Source organism: Falco rusticolus, chromosome 9, assembly GCF_015220075.1.
Source record: "Falco rusticolus isolate bFalRus1 chromosome 9, bFalRus1.pri, whole genome shotgun sequence".
NCBI lineage: Eukaryota > Metazoa > Chordata > Aves > Falconiformes > Falconidae > Falco > Falco rusticolus.
Window position 1 is genome coordinate 30,468,651 of NC_051195.1, and position 24,335 is coordinate 30,492,985.

At 38.2% G+C, this 24,335-nt stretch overlaps 1 protein-coding gene across 1 annotated transcript in view; it reads right to left on the bottom strand.

Moving 5' to 3' along the window:
• Positions 1–3,502: 3,502 nt before the first annotated feature.
• Positions 3,503–24,335, bottom strand: part of PCGF6 (polycomb group ring finger 6) — a 28,421-nt gene continuing 7,588 nt past the window's right edge. The window contains exons 7-10 of the mRNA XM_037399308.1: positions 22,642–22,669; positions 19,458–19,556; positions 12,750–12,836; positions 3,503–5,180 (exon numbers count right to left, since the gene is read on the bottom strand). Of these exons, the coding sequence (XP_037255205.1) occupies positions 5,124–5,180; positions 12,750–12,836; positions 19,458–19,556; positions 22,642–22,669 (271 nt within the window). The 3' untranslated portion in view covers positions 3,503–5,123. The remainder of the gene's footprint in view (positions 5,181–12,749; positions 12,837–19,457; positions 19,557–22,641; positions 22,670–24,335) is intronic.

The window sequence follows — 24,335 nt, forward strand, 5'->3', positions numbered from 1 at the left end:
TTTTCGTAAACGCCACACACTTGGTGGCTTTGGCAAACAGGTACAGTTTCCAGTCCTGTTATGCCTGCAGTCATGAAGGGATCTTGATCGTAGAGTCTGTTCATTGCCCACCCTCACATACCCAGCTGTAGCGTGTAGTTTGCATGCACACTTCATAGAAATTATTGCTCTAGATGGACAGAGCTGAGAACTGAAGAACTCTGCTCAAGGTCATACAGCAAGCCAAGGACAGAGCTGAGAAGAGAATGCAGGCACCCCCGTGTTCAGCTTACCCGCTCAGGCACAGGAACGCCACCACCACTCTTGTGCTGTATGTTGTGGCACACAATCTATTTTATTGCCACCAATGGGTGAAATGTTTTCCCCATGTCCTGTGAGGAAGAAAAAGGAGATTGCAGGTTCTTGTGAAGGGTGTTGGGCTTCTCACCTAATGAGTTCTCACCTTTCAGTCCCAGGTAGATGCAAGAAAGGACACACTGGTCCATCATTTAACATAACCGCTTTGTCACCACAAGCTACATAAAGGCATGCTGCAAACAGTGTACTCTGAGCGCTCGTGGTTATCTTGGAATGACTGGATGCCACCCAGCAACACATGAAAAGGGCTCCAAAGCAGCTCTCCCAGGAGAGATCATTTTTCCTCAGTCTTCGCCAGGTCCCCACCACTCACTTTTCTACTGTTAATGTTTTCTTTCAAAGAAAACAGTAATTTTAAGATTTCATTTTCAAATAGACTATTTTACCATGCAACTAGAAAATACAAGCTCTCTTTTCCACTTCAGGAAATATTTCTTTTGCAGATGACTGTTGCTTTCACACAAATATATTGTTGTTATACTAAATAAAGTCCCAGCAAAAAAGGTGATACAGCTCCAGCAAGAATGTTGCAGCTGCAGGGCAGCCAATCAGTTTTGCATTTCACTTGCCATAGGATAATCATTTATCTCTCAAAACCAGTAAAATTTGACACGCTCAGTGATTAAACCTGTATCTATGGCAACTTTCTGAAACCTCAGCAAGTATCCATTGGCTCATTTAACAAGGGTGTCTTAAGGATGACATGAGTAAAATTCAGCTTACGATCACCTTGCTGCCTCTCTTCAAGCTGAACTAGTTGGGGTTACAGAAAAAAAAAAAGGAGGTAGAACAAACAAATAAAAAGCAAAAGTGCTAAGAATGTGCTATTTGCAACATTCTCTACATCTCTCAGCAAACATCTATCACAGCAGAACAAGTATATTTTAAAGCAGCTAAACATTCAGGCTGGTACCTGGTGCACTGCATTAGGCGTGCAGCATAACAGAAGATTTATGTGAACGACTTGACCATCTCCCTTTAAAAGGAAAAGATGGAATACATAAAAACTCCAACGTCTGTTAATAGGCTCACTCTCGACTGCTAGAGTGAATCCCCGCCCCCCCTCATTTGCATGGAGCACAAATTTCATAATAATGATACTCCCCACTGAAGAAAAGTGAAAAAATGCCAGGGATGTAATTTTAATGTTAATGACTGTTAACATGCATTAACATAAATCATTGCACATAAATGCCTGATGATTCCCTGAAAAGAAATTCTACAGAGACTAGTATTAGACAAGCTTGAATGATTTTTTCGTAGAATCGGGAACTCATTGTTCACAGCTATGCAAATGAGCGTTAAGGGTTCTGCTGGCTCAGGTGTGCCACAGTCTGGTAGCAATGCAGATCAAGGCTGGGTGCAATATTGGTGCTCAGAACATAAATGATATTTCAGAGTGCCCTTCCATTTACAGGGCTCAGCTGCCCATTTCACCAGACTCTTGGACCTTACCTTCTTGTTACATTAAATCTGTATCAAACAAAGAAAACAGGCAGAACGTAACCAACATGACTCAATGCTCATGGCTTGATTGTAGCTTGATCTGCATTTGTAAGAACTCATGATACCGGGGGCTCGCCATCTCCTCTTCCTGGGAACTAGCAGTCTGTAAAGCAACTCAGAATTATGCTGCAGTACAAGTCATATTTAATTAGGATCTGTGTCACTGCTAAGTAGGTAACCAGAAAATAAACCCAGAATTATTTCATCATGTGAAGAAACAATAGTATCTGTAAAATAATGACCAAGTCCAAGCACACCTTGCCTCACTTCCAGAGCATGCAGCTGTCTCATGTCCTGTGAGGGCAGAGATGCCATCCCATAGATGGGTCTGTTGTTACAGAAGCTCTTTATCATGAGGACCAAAAGTGACTGGAAGGAAAGCAAAGATTAGAAGACCAACAGAAATAAAACAGCAGCAGGAGAGCTGAAAGAAGATTGGCATATTTTAAAGTAAGCAGAATGATTATCTTTATGCAGGAAACCACACAGCCTGCAGATCAGCCTTGGCAACAGCTAAAGGTCACCTCAGCTGCATGCGGATGTGTCCCAGGGGGTACTGCAGACGCTGGAGAGCAGATAAAACATCAGTGCCTTCAGGGTATGCTTTAAGGTGAAAGCTAGCAGGATGTTCAACCAGGAAAATTAAGCTAAGAATATGCTTTCTGAAGGCAGGTAAGGCAGAAAGAGAGATGTGGACAAATGGGAAATAAGAGGTCACTCAGCATTCATACCGAAACATCAAAGGCAATGAGGAGGATTGAAGATCTGTTAAGCCCCTGAAAAAACCAAGTAGGAAGTCTTGGCCTTCTGCATTTTAACTGGCATGTGATTTACCCTACAGAAAACCCCTCTTTAAAGATACCCAGAAGCCCTTTTTTTTAGAAAAAAAACCCTGAAACCAAACCAAACCAACAAACTGACACTGACCGCAGAGCCAGTGGCAGCATAGTCATCTTGAGGCTATGCAAGTCACCAGTACCCTAGAATGACATGAATTTCAATTCACTATCAGCTTCTATATAGCTGTTAAACTTTGCAAATAAGCCCTTCTGCAGACACGAAGTTCAAGCCTGGATTAGGGAAGAATTTGAGATGTAAGAAGTGACTATACTGCTAACTTTTTTAAACACAGAGCTATGCACAGAAAACAAAACCATGAGTGATAACGAAAAAGGAAGTGGCAGTATGAAGTAAACAAACTAGATGCCTTGCATAAAGCCAGGATGGTCAGAGCAGCAGAGAAAGATGTGGTTCACAGGGGACTTGATAACAGCAGCCATAAACATGAACGAAAATAATCTAGAGGTGGCTCTGACAAAAAGATGCATGCTTTGAAAAAAAGAGGTCCTGTAACTGCATAGGAATATTTTTCCTGTATTGGTGTTGAAAAATCATCTTGACTATTTCTCACTGAACTCCTCAGTAAGAGGAGAGTCCCAGAAATTCCATGTTACTCCAGCCAACAATACCACAGTTAGCTTCAGTGGAGATTCTGCTATTAAACTACCCTTGAACATTCAACCTCCTAATTGAGATTTGTTATTCTAATAACCCCAGAGCACAGCCAGCAGCTTCAGTGTCAACTGCTATAATTCTGAGGCTGACATAGGGAGCACGGCATGGAAATACGAGAGCTCAATTTTAAATTGGCTAAAATAAACTTTATTTTACTGTTACAATATATAATCTCTTATCAACACAACTCAAAGTGTTTACAAAATAATCTCATCTTCTGCTGCATTTTAAACACTACTTTTATACAAACTTTAAAGGTAAAATAGGAATTTGTAGCTAGAAATTGTTACATTTTTTAGAAGCATCACAAGAATTACTTCAAACAAGAGTGTTTTTTTCTTGTGATGCCATCTTCACAGACAAAACTGAACATTTATGGTAAACACCTGAGGAAGGATTCATGAAAGGTTTCTTTAGACAAAGGATGCCAGTCCTCTTAGGCTGACAGTGAGCAAGTGCATTTGAGCTAACTTAGGTGCTCTGAAACACTTTAGAAAGGAATGTCCTCCCCTTCCCTACACTGACTATAGGGAAGGGAGGGAGCCTGGTGCTTAATGGTAGCTTTCATGAATCTCTGCACTGATGACCTAGTATGCAGCAAGACCACAAAACACAAAGCTCTGGTCCTTAATACTGCACAAGAAACCATGGAAATCTTAAACAGAACAACAATTGAAGTATTACAATTGTCACAAAACCTAGTATTTTAGTATGTTAAGATTAAAGTTACCTAATGTTCTCCATGAAACTGGTAGCAACCGGCAAGTATTACATTACTCAACCCTTATCTCCACTACAATGCGCTAGGTACACATTAGAAAGAGTGGAAAAAGCTACCATTTTCACAGCTGCTAGAAAGAGATGTGCTAAAGTACAAAAGACTTACGGTTCTGCCAGTCAAGTCAGTTGAGAGATTTTACATGCTAGCAGAATCAGGCTGACAGTGATTATTTTACATACAGCAAGCAGGTAGAAAGAGGTGCTACTTTTTTTCTCCCATGCATAGTTTAACCAGCTCATAGCCAGTTCATCTCCATTAAGACTAGAGATGCATGATATACCATTTGGTATAAGCCAAACTACCAGCAAATATATTTCCAGTGCAAAGAAAGTTGTCTTTCTTCAAGAAAAACAACTAAATTTAATGCTACTTGTCAAAAAAAAATGCTTACAATGTGTCATTTTCTACCTGTTTTGGTCTGCATTTCTAAAGTTCCCTTCCTTTCCCCAAATCACATCCAAAGACAGATGATCACAGTACTTTTTTTTTTTTTTTTTTTTTTTTTTTTAGGCAAAGGACTGTCTCCTCCCCAGAATAACTTATACTACCCACTGAAGATCATCCCTGAGAGCACTGTTCTAGCTAGACACTTAGAAAGCAAACAATGTCTCATAGCTTAGAGGAAAAAAAGGCTGTTCACCCCGTGAAGTCCTGTGGTTTTAGAAAGTAAAAAAAAAAAAAAAAATGCAGCTACTCTGAGCATTTAAATTCCCTGAGCTGAGTGAAATTTGAAGACAGTAATTTGTAACACATAGCAAAGCAACATCTATAGCTGTACTTACAGAAACTGTAATTTTTTACAGTGGTAATGTCAGATGTTAAAATACAAGCATAGAGCAGTTAGTGGTGGTTCCTTTTACTTGCTTCCTGTCACAGGAAACACGATGGCCTTCTTTGGTGAAAAACAGCAGTGAAGAAGCTTGATGACTTCAGATTCTTTTTCCTTCTGATACTCTAGCAATCTTTAAGTTATAGTTAGTGGAGATACTACCAGGCCATAGTGCAGTACAAGTAAACCATCCTGGAGAGAAGAGAAAGAAATTGTATTATTGTACCACTTTGCCTTCTCCATGAGGCATTTTCTGTCACCGCCTGGTATAACAGCCACTGCATGGCAGAACCTCAGATGCAATCTCACTCACCATTATATACCATGTCCCTTTCATACGGTGAATGCCAGTTTTGAAATATCAAGGCAAATAATTACATTCCCTTCTGAGATGGAGAAGGGTGTTAAAAAGAAAAAGAAAGTAAAATCTGGTACTTTGCTTTATTCTGAAGTTATAATGGAATTATCTCATCTTCATAGAACAGATGCTAGTTTACAACTCATGCTACTTTCCACATGACACTGTGGGGCAGAAAAAAAGTAATCTCTTAAGTAGTTCTAGAAGATGCTGTCAAAAGCTGTACTGGAAAAGCCCAGACTACTACTACACATTTATTAAGTAATGAATACAAGGGATTACACAAAAATAATAATCCCTTTAGTCATGTTTCTCCTTGTCTGAGACTGCTCCACATAATAGAAAAACCTTTCACCTATGAAACAGGACACGTCCCAGCTCTTTAGCCTTACTTAAATCAGTTAATTCACACACAGCTGGTGAAAGGTCTAGCACTCAAGTCTGCTTCCACTATTGATCTACTGGGAATTTGATGTTGCACTAGACCTATTTATATGGACTGGCTTTAATAAAAGTTTTCTTTTGAAGGAAGAACTACATTAATCACAACTGATGTTAGAACTGATACGATATTTTGCTTCTGATGTTTTTGTCTATTAACATACAGGACATAAGATCACATATGGTTCAGAGAAGTTACATAATTCTGTGTGATGGGGTATATCAGCATGGGAAAAATAATTAAAAAATCAATCACAAAAAAAATAGTAACAAGCCTGTTGCCACTTTACAAGTTCTGTATTATAATACGGTAACAGTAGAAAGTACTATATTAGGCTAAACACAGTGTTTAAAATATATTTAAAATATATCTATCTCTTCCAAAACTGTAATTTGTAATCTATGTAAAAAAGCTTTTGACTGGTTGGTGTAGCCTCAACTACTTATAAAAAACACCTCTGAGCCATTTTGCATTGGAGGAAATTTAAGATGAAGAAATTGATCTCAAGAAGACAGAATGTGCTTTTCCACACCTCCATGACATGCCCTTTTTCTTCCCTTGGGAATTCTTTTCAGACTGTACCTATCAACACCTCTATGTTCTGTCTGGAAGATGACCTCTTATTAGAAAACCAGAAAATTTTGCCTCTAGTGTCACAAAGCTCTTTCAGGAGAAAATCACCCTAATTGCTGCTGTGTGTAATTATTTTACTCTTCTACCATTAGTTTATTTAACTTTGTATGACAGCTAAATGTTGCCACTGGAAATAAAGCTACTGTTTTGCAGAAAAAAAAAGAAAAAAGGAAAAAAAAGAAGAAAAGAAAAGTGCAGTTATTTTCAAAAGAAGACGACAGTGGAAGAGCTATCGGAGTTTTAAAATGTGACTGTGAAAGAAGATTCATAACAACGGAGAACAGATCTGCAACAGCAGTACTTTGATTAGTTCAGCCAACTTGCTCATTTAGTAAGACCTGAAGCTCTGCTTCTGGCTACAGATTTTGTCATTTACTTAAAGAGGAGATTAATATTCTAAGTCAGGAAAAGAGGGCACCAAAAAATGAGCCAATTAGAAAAAAAAATAATTAAAATGTAAAGTCCTAAGAATGGCCATACCAGGGCAGACCAAAGGGCTACCTAGCCCCACAGTGAAATTCTAGATCAAAAATACATGACAAGGGCAAGTGTGCTACCTCCCTATAACATTTTTCAAATTCAGAAGCGTCTCTCAGGAAGTTCCTGAGCCCTAAGTCAAAATAGTTTTGTATCAAGTGTTTCTTCTACAAACTTGGTCAGTTGCTTTTGAATCTACAAACTTTTGGCAACCACAAGTCAAATCTAAGGGAAATCAAATCCAAAATCTCTGGACATGGTGATGTCAGTCACAAGATCAAGACTGAAGGTCTGAAAAAAGGGATTAAAAAGCAGGTACTGAGAAAAGTGGATCACAGTATTTTTTTTATAAGAACTGTCAAAACCAACCAGATGGGTCATGTTGGAAAAGAAGGACAGCACACAAAAACACCTCTAGAAGAGACTACGTTCATGCTACAGAAATATGTATGTTCTTTATCTCTACATCTACGGGTGATACAAACAGCTTCAGAGCAAATGTGCTCCACGAGTCTCACGCAGCTTCACTTCATTTAAAGGATGCTTACGACAACAAATGAGGGCGTAGTGTAGGGTAGATGCCAATCAACCTTAACTTTGATGGACAGGAATGAAAACAATCCATTAATAACCAAAAATACATTGTAAAGTCCTGAAAAGATGGAAGGAAGAGACAGGAGCTTTAACTCACTCAGGACCTAGCACGAAGTGGGATGATGGTGTTGCAATATGAAGATAGGAACCTGATTGTCCTCACTTCTTGTTAGTTAGAGCAGGTACTACAAAGTTACTTACGAACCCCTTGGCACGTATATTGTTACACCTTCACAAAGGTATACTTACTCCTTGTGCCTGTTAGCTACTTCAGTAGAAATAATAAGATACATTAAAGCTTCCTTTCTGTGAGAACTGTAGTCAAACCCACTTTTGTCTGTAGCAGAGTTTAAGGGAAAGAATAGTTTTAAAAGAAAAAATGCTACAATGTATTCTTTGATAAAAGAGTTTTCAAGTGGTACATTTGACAGCAAGACATTTAAAGAAATCATATCTACACAGGAAATATACCTGTTAAACCAAAGGCCAAACCCATTGCAATTCCTTCTGTACAAAGAGAAGCTGAGACTTAACCCAGTACTGGCACTGCTTAGTCTGTGATTATTTACTTTTTAAGTACTATACATTTCTACATGTTCATCTGCTTTCTCTAGATACTGTTCTTAAAAGGAAATCCAAACAGAGAATGAGCGCTCACTGCTTATTACAAATCTCACATCAGGCTAACTCAGATGTGCCCAAAAGCAAAGCAAAACTCTCCAGTGTTCTTCACCATGTATTTGTGAACCTGACCTAAAAAAAAATTAATGGTAAGTACCCCACCTGTTACACCCAGCTATAAACTTCAGAGTGGGAATGACAGACTGAAACATCATAGTATATACAGCTGTTGATGTTGTAAAGAGCAGCAGCAACAAGAAGTGCAACTTTCCAAATTCAGTATCCCCACAGCAGATGTGTGCTAGAGGGTCACAGTAATTAAATTAGATCACAGCTTTTACTGCCTACCTCAGGCAACCAAAAAACCCCAACCCAATAGCATTGGGTTACACAAAAGTGAGAGTTACAAAGAGACTACTATAAACTGCAAGACCTCTGTGCCAAGGGCTAAGGTCCTAAAGGAAGCTACCCTTTTTCAGCTTTTCCCATGTGTGAGCTTATTATATCCATCAGTGATGCAGAGCTCCGAGAAGGACAGTTTCAGACAAATGAAAATAACTAGCAGCTTGGATCATGTTACATTAGGGCAGCACAGGGGAGGAAGGTAATACAGGGAAGAAATTATATTCCCATACAGTTAATAACAAACGTCATTCCTCAGCTACTTGATCAAACTGAATTACAGGCAGATCTCAGTGCTTAGAAAAATTTAAAAGGTTCAATTTTGTTACCATCAGTGCCTTTGATCTCTCCTTGCAATAAATTCCACAAGTTTTACACTGTTTTAAAAACTAAGCAAAGTCACTTTTTATATAAATTCTGTGCAGCAAATTTACATTTTTGCCTTAAAGAGAGCTCGGTATCTTATCTCCAGCTAATTAGAAAGATTCAATCAACCACACAATTTCAGAAATGTTAAAATATCTTGAGATCTACAAGATTAAACAAGATTTATTCCTGATTTTTTAGCCTTTATCAACTAGTCAAACTAACATGTTAATTGTTTACATTCAACCACTAGAATTAGTTGCCTATTTACTCCAATTAAAAGAACCCAAACAGGTCACAATGCAGCCAGTGTCAGGAATATTTTTACCATCAGATCACACTTATCTTCCCATACCTGCTGGAAAGACACAGAGCTATACAGAACAGCTGAAATCCTACTGGCTTGAACCTACAGGACACTTAAAATTACTGAGGCTCTAAGCCACTACTACACCTCATTATTCAGTAGGACAAAAACCCCAACACCAAAAATCTCCACAAAACAATCTTGAGCATTTAAGAGCCATCCAGGAGGAGTAAAAGCCCCTAAAAAAACATCACGGTGATTATAGTCCAGAAAAATAAATCACACATAACTTATATGCTGCAATGCATTCGAAGAAACTTCCAAGACAAATGCTGCCAAAGAATGCATGTTAAAATTAATGCCTTTGGCAAAGAGAAAGTTAACTGCATTTTAAAAATAATTTTTCTCAGCAAAAACAATTACCTACTGACACGAATGAATCTGCAAATGAAAAATGCAGTTCAGAAAAGCAGTTATTTTTCTCCTCCCAACAGTGACTTTACTCATTTAAGTAAAAAACTCCGATGTTTATTCCTTTAAATGACTTCGTATTTCCTAGAGTAGCTATTGAAGCTATTTTCTTAGCATGAAGCACCTACAATGAATGTCAGAAACTGGTAAATGACAACAGCAGTTTTGAAAAGTGTTTCAGCATCCTAGTGAGAGCCGTTAGGGGCATTCTAAGCTCCAACACTGGTTTGGAAAGGCTGGAAGGTTATGATGGCACAAGATGTCCTTGGAGCTTAATGTAAAATCCATCAAATGTTCCTCCGTAGCTGTAGTCTCACTGGGCCAGGATAATCATGCCCCTCATTGAATTTCAGGTCTTTGTGAAAAAAACAGGCATTACTATTTTTGAACTTGACCTATCAATTTTTATTATCCTGGATAATTATCTAAAACATTTTCCAAGTTTTTTTTAATCCTAAAAATGCACCCCTTCTTCATTTCTGAAAAATAATATAGCATGGGACTATAAAACATGAAAATGTCACAATTATTTCATATCACAAAAGAAGCAACTGCGGTCTATTTGCAACATTCTACTGTAACTATTTGGCACCCTAAGAGGTTTTGTAACAAAGTGAAGAAAAATTAAGAATGAACCTGATCTTTCAAACTTCCTGGCAAAAGTGACTATGAAAGCGCAAGACTTCACAATAAGCAAAGATCTTGTTCTGTCTGTTTGCCCAGTAGAGCAGGCTTGTGAGAATTCATCACTAGCATACTGATTTTGTAATAACGAGACTTGAAACCTCGCTGGAGAACGTGCCCCAGGACAACTGTTTCTCTTTGTTGAGCTGCTGACTGGTACTTGGCCACTAAACATGAATCAGGCAGACCCAATTCAGACAAGAAATGAAAGACACTAAACTAGGCAGATCCATTTCCGACAACAAATGAAACTGATGCAGTTTTCCTTAAAGTGCTTCCCCAAGAGCTTTTTTGATACATGAAAAGCTTTCACGCTAAGATGAAGTCTAAAAGCATGTACATCTGACTACACCTCTGGACTGAGAAATAAATCATCGCCCTGCAATTTAGTGAAGCTTTTAGTAGAGGGCACTTCCATCACTATGTGTTGATTGCTCTATTTACTTACAGGGAACTTGTTACTTTAGAAGTAAGTTTGTTACCAGTACTGGTTTCCTCCTGGTTTCTATGCCCTGCTCCCCAAAGTCGGTAAAGTTACATTTTTCATTTTTAATTCATATTATTTTATAAACAGCTAAGACATCAAGTACGGCATTTATTCCCCTTGACTACAGAAACTATGGAACACACCACAAGCCTCAAAGATTTTTAATGCCTGCCAACACCAGCATGAGCCACACAATGACTGCCCTGACTGTGGGATCCCTCCTAGTGACTCAAATCAACTACGGGTGACACATTGTCCAAGATATCTTGAAATTAGCTTTCCACTTCTTGCCTCAACAGAGAAGCCCTCTTGCAGCATGAAAGGGCTCAGCACAAAAATTAAATGTAAAAGACTGCAAGTATGCACAAATGAGCCAAGAGAACTGAATTTGCTACTATTTCAGCCCTTCCGCAATCTGCTTAGATTGGTATTTTATTTGGAAAGCAATCTAAATCCTACTTCTTCCCACTGTATTAAACATTAACTTTTCAGACTTCCAAGTTTAGATTAACATACAGTTTACCATACGTCATGATTTTACATCTGCATCTTACTATGCACTGGGAAGACTACTTCATTGTTTTTGCTGTACTTCTAAAATGGTGTGAGCTTTCCCATTATAAAGATGTTTGAAAAGATTCCCAAGGAAATAAAAAAATGCTTTCTTATTTGCAGAGCCAGCAGCACTTAAGATAGTAAGTTACCAACAAGAAATAGTTGGCTATACACACATGCTGTGACCAGGACTGGTATAATATGCATCAAGCAAATTAATTGCATTCATTACTCTTTATCTTTGGCTTGTGTTTTTATGAACAAGGTCATTCCCCTAACCCAGTCACAAGGCTAGCCTTATTTGGGATGCTTCAGTCCTTTAATTTCTTGCAGAGACGCAATCACCAGGGAGGAAAAGAAGGAATGTTAATTGAAAGTAAGGCAGGTATAAGATAGCAACTTGTTTTGGAATAGGAAAAAACCCAAACCCAACCACAAAAATCTCATATCCAGAACATCATCAAACCATCAAGAACACTCTCAGCACATGGTCTACTTCTCAACTCTACTTTCAACATAAACAAACATTTTGCATAAGCTGCAGAGATTTTTCTAAGTGATTTCTTCAGACAAGTTGGTGCTATACTTCAGCACAAATACAGGCTGGGCCAAGAATTAATTCAGAGCAGCCCTGAAGAAAAAGACTTGGGGGTGCTGGTGGACGAGAAACTCAACATGACCCAGCAATGCACACTTATAGCCCAGAAAGCCAACTATATCTTGGGTTCTATCAAAAGAAGTGCAACCAGCAGATCGAGAGAGGTAATTCTCCCCCTCTGTTCTCTTGAGATTCCACCTGGGGTACTGTGTTCAGCTCTGAGGCCCTCAACATCAGAAGCACATGGACCTGTTGCAGCAAGTCCAGAGGAAGGCTGTGAAGATGATCAGAGGGCTGGAGCACCTCTCCTGTGAAGAGAGGCTGAGAGAGTTGGGGCTGTTCAGCCTGGAGAAGGCTCTGGGGACACCTTAGAGCAGCCTTCCAGTACCTAAAGGGGCTGACAAGAAAGCTGGAGGAGGGACTTTTTACAAGGGCATGGAGTGACAGAACAAGGGGTAATGGCTTTAAACTGAAAGAGGGCAGATTTAGATTAGATACATGGGAGGAATTCTTCACTAAGAGTAGTGAGGCACTGGAACAGGCTGCCCAGAGAAGCTGGGGATGCCCCACCCCTGGAAGTGCTCAAAACCAGGTGGGATGGGGCTTTGAGTGGAAGGCATCCCTGCCCATAGTAGTGGAACTAGACGATCTTAAAGGCCCCTTCCAACCTAAACCATTCAATCATTCTATGATACCTGACAGGTTAAGAAAGAAGTTTCTATTTTAAAATAGAAAGCATGGAACTAACCCCAGCTGTCACACGTACCTGCACTGCGCTCTCTCCTATGGCTTGACGAATTTCCCTCAGTGTCTGGTAGTGTTCTAGCAGGTGATCACCACATATTATGTCCACCTGTGAAAGAAAAGGAACATGGTCAAGTTCAACCTATCTTTGGACTAGCAAAACAGTATCTAAGCCCTTAACATTTTATTAGAAGAGTTAAATTCTAGCATGTTATACACTAAAGCCATCTTTACCTTGTTGTCCAAATGTATTTAGCATGTACAGCACTATTGCACTGCCCTAATGCCTCCCATCCCACCCCTGACCTGAGGCTCACTTCTGTAACAGGGAGGAGAGTTTATTGTTCCACTCTTAGTTTGGGGTGTTTGCTGAAAAACACTGTTTAATAATAGCTGTGATGAATTTAATGAGAATTTAGATCATGTATTAAAATGATCCCACAAACATCCAGAGTCATTTATCAATTGCAAAAGAGGGCAAGTTGTGCCACTGACAGAAAATGAGCTATTGCTGCCCTCATTCTTGAGTAAGAAAACACGAGTAAGTCTGCTTAATATGACTGTTCTGAAGAAGTGTTTTAGTACAAAAGAACAGCTCACTGTACGAGGATGTCACACAGTCCTCCTGCAAAATGCAATCAATACTTCAGTGATACAAGTGAAGGGCATACTCAGCAGTTCTAAGCAACGTCCTCTACTGCAGCTAAACTATGTCAATGATGTCTGCAATTCTGGAGAAGGCACTTTTGTTAAGTAACTGCCCACAAAACCTGTAACTTTGTGGAAAAAAGAGACTTGATAATGAGGTATTCTGAATTCCTTGTCTTCGCTATTATGAAAAATAAGTTTCTTTATACAGTTACTACAAATTTACTGTGCATAATATAAATCCAGTCTCCAACATTCCAAATTAAGCAGCTAACACAGCACTGTGTCTCTTTCAATTGCAGCCTGGTTACATTTTCCTTATGAACAATTTCTACATACAGAAATGAAAAGGCTCTCATCTGTGAATTATGATGAAACCTCAAAATTAAAGAGCATTGACAATGAGCTTCCCACAGCTTTCTGCAAGGAAACCATCTAAGCTTTGCCACTGCAGTAGTCATGGAGCATACTGCAATATCATTACGTATTCTCTTATATGGCCACTTTCCACTATAGAATGCACTCTGTGCCTCAGCTATTCTATTGCCCTGCATTTATGCTCTTCTGCACGCTGACCCACTATCTCTTTCTTGTTTGTCATGGAGACATTCAGGAAGATTTATGCCTCATGCTGGCAGACCACATTCTGAGAATCAGCAACACGGGAATTCTACTCCTTAGATGCTCAAAAGGGCTAATTTACTTCCCCTCACCATCTGTATAGTATGAGAATGATATAGAATACTCTGTTCATGTTAGATTGAATCTTAATGTGCAGAAGATGTAAGCTGCTTGTATTACTTCTGCTTTTTAGCTTCTAGGAGGAAACCAGTAACTAAAAACTAATCTGGACAAAATGTTAAATATTGATTAGATATTGATCCGTACATACACACGTGCATATCTATTTAAAATCAACATTTCATGTATTTAATACAGAACCTGAAAGAAATAAATTTATTTTTTGTTTTTGAAAGCTGGTTATAGTTACTTCTGCTGTTTTCCATGCATTCTAGCCTCTACAGTTATTACTGCAGGAAGACAGACATGTCTGCTTCACTTTCCAGTGATATGTAGGTTTAATTACTTTTGCTTTATAAGCTTACTTTTATAATTTTTATACAATAAGGCACTGAAAACTCAATCCTGCTCCCACTGAAACATATAGATATACACATTTTATATGTTCTACAGAAATAGAAAATCTATTTGCCCAATATAGGATGCAAACAGACATAGTGACAACTGCTGACAAAACAGAATCGGAATGCTTGTTTGAAAATAACCCACTGTTGATCCTGCTGCTCATTTCTAGTACTAATTATTAAAGACCCAGTGTCTTCTAATAAATTAAGAAGAGTTTTTTCACATTTACCATGTTAAGAGTGCTCTGAATACCAAATGCCTAATCTCCTCATTTCGGCACCAAAGCCTGCATCTCTGCTTGCTATTATGCTAGGATTCATTCTATAAGGACAAAAGAATAAACCATACAATGAAAAAAAAAACCCTGTTCACTGTGAAAAATCAGTTGTGAAATGTGCCTCAGAGGAATCCTTGTGCCATACAGGATTTAATATATTCCATTACCAAAGAGGCACCAGCAACACAAGTGCTATAAATTTACTACAGATCCAACTGACTGGTAAAACTGAAGCCAGCTAGTACTGATAGCTCATGAGACAGCATTAAATACAGATTGACCTTTTGCCGAAAGGGAACATGAAGGTGTAGCTACTGAACACTCAAGTCACTTCTGTTAAAATGCTTCTTACAATAGACTAGACTTTCCATTATGCCATTTATTTTCTTTAGCTGTCATGTTCGCTATTGGAGCTATTTCTCTAAAAGCCACAATAACAGACAATTCTAAATTAATACTCACCCAGTAACAGAGATAAAAATGGAAATTTTTCATGTAAGGGACATCCCACATAAGAATAATTGCAAGGGAGAATTTGGCCCAGAAAGCAGATGACCTCAATCAATAGTTTCTATGCCAACCCATACTATCCAGGGAAGGACAAGGAAACCATAAAGTTTTAGAGATTGACATGAGCATTTGAGCTAGTTATTAAAAAAGCTGGCAAAGCTTTCCATTTCCTCTAGCTACTATCTACTTTTCACAGGCACCAGCTACGAAGTCTAAGACTGGCATAAAGAAACTGCATCAACAACTACACTGTATGAGCACAGACTTCCTTCCAGTCTTCCCCCAGGCTGCAGTGTGCACACATATGCTTTAAGGAACACAGATCTGATTATGGATTATTCCATAAGCTACATTAATGCATTCAGACCAGCCGAGCTGCAAGTCTTTCAGCAGTGTCTCTCATCCTTACAGAATGAACGGCAAGAAGGCATAATGCTGCTCAGGATGATCTCAAAGGAAATAACACTTCTCATTTTCTCCCCACTCTCCAGCAGAACACAAACCACACAGACGTGCATCAGCTGTTGAAGCCAAGTCCCTAATGGATTCCAAACACCATAGCCTGTATTTCGCTCAGATTAAATGTTACCTACTTAGCTTTTACTAGCAATTCCAGTTGCTCAAAAATTATTTTCATACACCCCCCCAACAAATTCCAGCAAGAATATTAAAAAGACCTTGTAATTAGAAATATATATAAACACATACAGAAAATTAATCGTTTCCCAAAGCATAGAGATCAAAACAAAGCACCAGAAAGAGTAAACTACAGTCAGTCAGCTCAAGTGGTAGATAGAAATAAGTGAAGTCTTAACATACCAGATAAACTAGGAAATCTGAATCATAATCCATTTTCAAACTGAAATACAGAAGTCTGAAAATAATTTGAGGCCTCAGACTAGGAAAAAAGAATACAGACAGTGGCTTCAAAATGGCTTTTTAGTTTTATATATACTTAACATATGAGAGAGATAGCTTATTCACACTTTCATTAATCTCAATCCAACCCACTTGTGCAGGTCAATGAAGAAGAGCAAGTACTAGCTAATATTCCACACAAATAAATTAAATAAAAGAGATCCAAGTACAGTCTAGTTCAGAATGGATAACACTTTCTATCACTTGGTCACTGAATCAGCTTTAAAAGGGAACAAGTGAAATATTCTCAAATAATACTCTTACACACTGTCAAACTAAGCTGATACTCAGTAGGAACTAACTGCATTCACAAAATAGCCACACCTAATGTCCTTACTAGAAGTCTCAACAATGAAACCAAGAACACAATTGCATGTACTGAGGACAGAAAGAAGGAAAGTCTCTGTGTCCTCCTTACAGTCAAATCTTTTCAAGTCCCAGGTAAGGCACAATTAAACACTGTGGCAGTAAAGTCTTCTGTAGATAAATGTGGGAAAAAATACAGTGAATGCCATGCATTTTAGCTCAATAGTGCCCGAAACATGCGTTTCTGAAAGAAATTTCCTAGCTTCCCAAGGGAATCTAGCGCAAGGACTCTAGCCCCAAGTTAAGTGCACCAAACTAATTATTTTTTATACAAAATTTCATTATTTTAGCTAATAAAGAACTGGAGAGAGTCAGAAATCAAGATTAAAGAAGTAATATTAAAAAGAAAAGCTTGTCCCAAGTGAGTATCTGTTTCTTCTTTAACATACGTTGGGGAAGTGTATAGGAAATTAACCACTTCAGACCTCAACTCTTTCAAATTTCTACTGCAAACTAAAAGAGCAGCCAAGTGCCCTCTGTATTTATATTCTTTGCACATATGGTTTACAACCTATTTCCCTAAACTCTTCTACCTGTGATGATTTATATTCATGTTCTCCCTAATTTTGTTTTATTAGCCATCCTTGGAAGTTTGAGTAAGAAATTATTCATTAGGCTTACTAATCTTTAATGACACATCTGACATCTCTTTTGCTTTTTGTGTCTACCAACAAACCCATCAGCTTCATGCCTACTACAATTAGAAGATGACAGCTCAGTACATACACTCCTTTAATCTTAAGTCTCCGTATTACAAAGAAATGATCAATCAGGATACAAAAATAATTGCTGCTTCATTTCCCCAATTTCCTAATCTTTTAAAAATAAGCCTGAGTATCTTCAAGTCAGTCATGATTTGTAGCATGAAAACAGACTAAAGGTTTCCAGTGACAAAAACCCCCCATACTTGCCAAAAAGACCCAGAAGCCGATCAGTTAAGAAGGGGAAAAAAAAGCAGCCAAAGGATCTTGACTGTAAAAGAAATTGGATTTAACAGCAGGACAAAGGCAGTGATTGTCTCCCTGTAGTCTGCGCTGGTGAGGCCGCACCTCGAGTACAGTGTTTAGTTTTGAGCCCCTCACTACAAGACAGACGTTGAGGTGCTGGAGCGTGTCCAGAGACGGGCAACGGAGCTGGGGAAGGGGCTGGAGCACAAGGCTGATGAGGAGCGGCTGAGGGAACTGGGGCTGTTCAGCCTGGCCAGGAGGAGGCTCAGGGGGGACCCTGCTGCTCTCTATAGCTCCCTGACAGGGAGTTGCAGGCAGGTGGGGGTCGGTCTCTTCTCCCAGAAAACAACTGACAACAAGAGGAAACAGCCTCAAGTTATGCCAGGGGAGGCTTAGATTGGATATTACGAAAAAGGTTTCACTGAAAGGGTGGTCAAGCATTTGAACAGGCTGCCTGGGGAGGTGGTGGAACTGCCATCCCTGGAGGTGTAGATGCAGTGCTTGATGATATCGTTTAGTAGAGGACTTGGCAGTCCTGGGTTAACAATTGGACTTGATGATCTCAAAGGTCTTTTCTGACCTAAATCATTCTGTAATTCTCCTGAGGCACACAGTCACACTGTATTGTCTCAGAAGGTTACTGCTTTATGAAAACACAGCCTTCAATCCAAAGCCTATTCCCATCAGTATCAGCTTGACTGACCAATAATTGACAGCTCTAAGAATTGTTTACACATTATGGAACTCCTGCACTAGAAACCTACATAAATTACTTTTCATTGATGCATGGCACAACATATGTAACATTTACCATGTATCCCTGCCTATATGGCCAGCAGAGTTTGCAGCCTGATCTGTGGGTCCCACAGGGCTGTGTCAAGAGGGATGTGCCAGGGTCAGATCTCTGTGGTAAAAGGCTGGTTGCAATTTCCACAGAAAGTACTACCTGAAAATCAGTTAGGGAAAGTGGATCATTCTGAGGATTGAAATAATAGATACAGGAAGGGATTCAACAGTATGATGTTCAAAGTCATTAATTCAGAAGGTTGTAACAGGTTTTGAAGCTTTACAGTGAGAGCTCTTCATCAGGAAAGAGCCTGGGAGGTGAACATTTCGGGTTGATTAGTTTATCACAGAAAAAAAACAAAAAAAACCCAAAGAGAAATCTGAAGCTGTGAACGTGAAAGAGGAAAATAATTTAGTGAGGAGTTTTCTGTAGAATTGAACTAAAATGTATAGAACAATGGGATTTCACCTGAAATGCAGCTTATAGTATTGTTGCCTAGCATTTTGTATCTGAACTGAATTGTTGCTGAAATACACCGAAGAACTGAAAATTCTTTTTGACATGCAATTCCTACAAAATGTTTGAGGAATATGCAGGTAAATTCTTTTGTACCATATCCTGCTCCTTTAAATTCTTACTTGGAAGCGTGTGCCTACATTTGCATTCATTCATACCTTCTGTTTTAACACATACATCCACAGTGTTAGGATTTCTTAGCTCATGTCTGCTTCTTCAATATTCAGTTAAATCTTACTGTTATTCAGCTCCTACCTGTCTCTGCCCTCATATCTTCCCACACTCACACACTTTCCTGTCTATGTATTCAGTTTTCTTTGAAACAGAAGTATCTTTTCGTTTTGAATTTAATCTGCTGAAATCTTAAGTGGTACTTTAGAAACTCTAAACAAATAATGAAGAATAACAAAAATTTAAGCATGTTGCAAATGAGTTGGGAGAGTTGTTTCTTGTGGATCACAAGATTTCAAATGTTTTATTTTTTAATCCTTACTGCACTGAGAAGAACCTAACTTTACCTCTGGACTCTAATGAACAATGGAAATGTTCTGTCTGAAGCACAGGCATTACACTGATCACAGTGAACTTGTAAGTGCCATTACAAGCAGGGTATACCTGACAAGTAGGGTCCAGATCCATTTTTCTTCTGAGGAATTTCTCTACGTGTCCAATTGTTGCCTCCCCAGAAACACGCACAAACTTCTTTTCCAAAGGCTGCAAAGAATAAATGTAAGATTTAAAGACAATGTACATTTTCAGTCATCCCTTGAAAACCCCAAACCCGTTAACAAAGGGAGACAGCTTAAATTTTTGGAACTTTCACTGATCTATTTCCAGATTACCTCATACCGAAAGGATTAAATATGTATTATGACTCCAGATTCAAACTTTCTGCTGTTTGAAACAACATTTTAAAATAACCAGCTACTGAATTCAGTCCTATTTTGCTACTGAGGCACTGGAGAATGATACTTGCTATTAATTCCACATAGAAAAAAATCAGTATTACACAGCATTTTAAGAGCCTCTCCCCCCACAAGCATTTACTCATCAGAAGCACATGAACTGTCTCCTAGTTTCCTTATTTTCCCCAAATCAGGCTTGTGTACCAAACATGATTCAGATCATTAAACCATGTCATTTTACAATGCAAGGAGCTTAAGCCCTTTAGCAGTCTAGAACTATTATAACTTGGGCTCGAATCAACTTAATAGCGCATGAAATACCATAATCAATTAAATACACTACTATGCAGAACACAAGAGTGAGATCGGTCTGAAATCTTTTTGTATCATTTCTAAATACTTTCACAGCAAGGACTGCAATGACAAAACATTTGTTATGCCAGCCACAAAAATTTTAATGGGTTTCCCTTCTACGGATAAAATTTTAAAGAGCTGACTAGTGATATGGGTGGATAAGCGAAGAGGCACAAAGGCAGAGCAGATGACTGCACTGAGTGTGATAAATGGATTACCTTTTGTGTCAATTAATTGGATTTTTATGTTGCCTTCTGAACAGCTGTGATTTACTATCCCTGTTCATCATATTCTTTCAGTTTGAAAGAAGGGTCAGAGAGTCACGGACTACCCTTGAATTCAATCATGAATTTAAATATGTACCCATGATAACTGTGGTTTTGGAACAACAGTTTGATTTATTAATGTACAACTGCTAGAAATGACAATCAGATCCGATCTAGGGAACCATGCTGCTACAAGGTTCATGATGCTGAATTTATGCTTGCTGCATGCATAAATCACAGTTTATGACCATGGACCCTGTAATCTGTTTTCTCCCTGCCTCCAAACCCCTTAAAGACAAAAAAAAGGCTGAAAATCCTTCATATATGAAGTTCAACACCTAGTTCAGAAAAATAAAAGACAGCTAAGCAAGTAATCGAGGACAGAGCAATGCTACAAATGCATCAGGGTATGTTTTGTGAGAAGTGGATATGAAAGAGGTTTTGGAAGGCAGAGGAGTAGTCATGAAGTGGAATAAAAAAGCATGGAGATAGTGTGGCGAAGAAAGTAAGAATAGAAAGGAAGAGGAGAAAGTGTGAAGCAGAGGGCATTAACATACAGCAAGAAATTTGAAAATACTGCAGAAAAATACCAGTTATAAGATGTGGTATTTCTTAAAATTCATATAGATGATGTAGAAGACTAAATATGCAAATAAACTGAGTCACACTTTAGTCTACACTGTGAGTAATGGTGGGCAGCCTTTCATCTTCGACATCCTCATAGCACTAGAGTTAAAGTGAGCATGAATATGTGTGGCTTAAAAGGGAAAAAAACCCAAAGCCAAAAACCACACACACAAAAATCCCTTTCCTGAATCACAAAAACTCAATTATGTTTGAGCCAAGCAAGGCAAAACTACTCACATTGGAATGGGATGTTTCAGAGGAATTAAGTGGCTGACACAGGTTTTAATAATACAACATACAAGTTAAGAAAAATGGTTGTACTACCCTGCAGTCATTCTTGTGTGGCCCAAAATGAAGAGGATAAAAAACAAAGCAGAAAGAAGGGCAAATATAAGACAGAAAGGATGGGAGGTGATACAAGGGCAAGGAGATGGAATCTATACTGATGTTTCCACCTTTGTGAAAATGCTTATTTCTGTATTTGAAAGTTCGAACTTGCCTCCTAAGCTCTGCCGTAACAAATGGGATTACTACTAAAAATAGTATGAATAACTGCAATCAAATCTAACAGTTCAGATTCGTGCCTGAAAAAATATTGATCAGAAATCAACTCAACTGAAAACATGACGGAAATTAGTAAAATGGTACAATCAGGACAATTCATATTTAAGTTACTAATACACTTTTTTCTCATATTCTTTGGCAGTAAAATTCTCCTGCTAACCCTACCAGTTAGGTGTCCCTTGTATTCTATTATTCTGGGCCATTCCATGTTTTGAGTCCTACAATTCCAATACAATGAAAGATTAAATGCAACATATACTGAGTAATTTTAAATTACATCTCGTTCTTGCCCTTGAATAGAGTCTTGTTTTCTAAATGTTTAGCCAGAATAGTGGAATGACACACTCTGAGCACCTCTAACTACAGCACATGAAATCATGAAGGCAGCAAACAATGTGCAGTTCCTCTATGAATTCGTACTGAAGTAGCTCAGTAAGATCTTTATTAGAAGAACAGCAATATTCTTTAGCATGGGATTGGGAACACTATTTCTTGTTTAGCAGAACAGCCACTGCTCAGACAGCAAATGTTAGTGAAGGGATGGAGAAAAGAATAACCTTTCTGCTGAGTAAGAAAGCATATGGTGCTGTCTAGACAATTTGTACATTTTTTTGTTATATGCTTAAGCACATAACTATTTATTATACTATTGTTATACTTCAGGCTATGTTTCCTCTGAATAACTTTCCACTACAAGTAGAAAAATCATCTTCAAAAAACCAGTAGTTTAGACAATGTCTACACTTTTGTTTAGGATTCCAGTAAAAGCCATAGTTGTGAACCTTTTGGACAGAGATGCAAGAATAACAAGCTGCAATCACCTAGGTGAAATTTCATCAGTATCATTCCCATTCTCCCACCAAAGCTTTAATTACGTAGCCTCAGAAGCATTCTTTTCCTATTCTGTGATGCTATACAATAATTGGTGTAAAAGTACACCGTAATCCAAGGTTGGTTACCGCTATGCTGATGAAAGTTCAGGGTGTTCTCAGTGTAAGAAAAACAAACTAAATCAAATACGTACAGGTTATACATATTTCTGATGTAAATTGCAAGAGAAAAAAAATCAAACCATATCTGTACCTTAAAATTCCCTGTGCCTTCATTAGCTCTGAAAAACAAGCGTAAAACACAGTCAATATTGCTAAGGTTAATAGTTATTAACACCCTCAAGCTCTTTATTATAATAGTGACTTATTGATTTTGTAGTCCAGCATATTAAGTTTATTTTCCAAATCTGAGTTTAATGAAAGGAGGAACCTCACACACTAGACTGAATTTACTTTTTTTTTCCTCCTACCCTTTATTTGGTACTCCGTTTTTCCTGTGAATTCAGCTATCTATGACTTTAAGGTTTGTCTACACAAGATGGAAAAAACCAAACCAACACAGCCTAAAGCCTTTTTTAAACACAACATAACACTAATTTTCATAGGAGTAGGCTTTAGTATTAATGCTGCTTAAACATCGATACCTCATCATCCTTGATATTTGGAACCTCAACAGACAGAACCCAAGAAGTTGCTAACAGAATGTGCTCAACCACCAAAGAGGCTTTCTGGGCCAGTTGTTGGCCTTCCAGACTATTTATATCATAGGATTAATTCTAATGTTATCCAGGAACTCAGGAAGGCAGCAGGTGTTTCTCTGGAAGGTGGAATACACAAAAATATGGCAAATGACCAAATTCCCAGCTGCCTTCAACAGAGGTTCATTGATTTGCAGAGTCTGAGCATGTGACCTACTACTGATCATCTACACTCCACACCTCCATCTTGTAGTGCGATATATAAATTTCTCAATTAATTAACAGCAATTCATGGCATTTCACTATTCTTGTATTGCATTAGCAAGTATGTATGTATGAGAGAGGAAAAACCCGCAGTATTTAATTGCACTGAAATTGAACATCACTATAAATCAACTTATTATATATAGTATAATATATATTTCTACTGACCATTTGATATAGTAAACAAATGCATTTGTAATATTTCTACAGACCACACATTAGCATGGCACTTCAAGTTACTGTAATGGAGTATCCCGTCATTAAATATGTACCAGCTATCAGACAGAGTTAAGTAAAACTATCATCAAATTCTGCCACTGAAATGAAATTTGAAGTTACTAAGAAGCAAACAGGAAAAACTTGTCCACTACAGTTGTCATTTTCTTTGATACAGTTCAACCGCCACAGGTAACCACAAAATATACTCTAGAGATGCAATATAGACGGTCAGACTTTCCAAGTAACAATTTCTGCTGGCCGATGCAATCAATTTCAAGTTTTCTTTATCCAAAATGCTTTCTTAATCTCTCATCACCAAGACAGAGCCTTTGATTTTGACCATTGAAGAAAACTATTAACCTTCAAATATATAAAGTATAAAAGATCAAAAGATAACAAAAGTCATTAAAAATACAAAGTAAATGCTGTTAAGCCATCATACTTTTGTTGTTAGAAACATTCTGTGCTTCCTTCCATATAAGTAACAAAACCACAGTGGACAGTTTCGCAGAGTATAGATTATATTTGCACAATACTGCCTGCTTTCCTATCAACACTGGAGTGGAAGCTTGGAACAAAGTACTAGAAAAACAAATACAACAACACAGATTCAAAAGTCATCTTGTTTCACGGCAGATACATGTTTACTAGTTTTGAGGCCCAAGTCACCTGACATCTTCCCCTTGGTTGGAAAAAACAAAAACATACCTGCCGAGAATCAGGAGCAGGGAAGTAACCACGAGACTTCTGTAGTGGAGATGTAAAC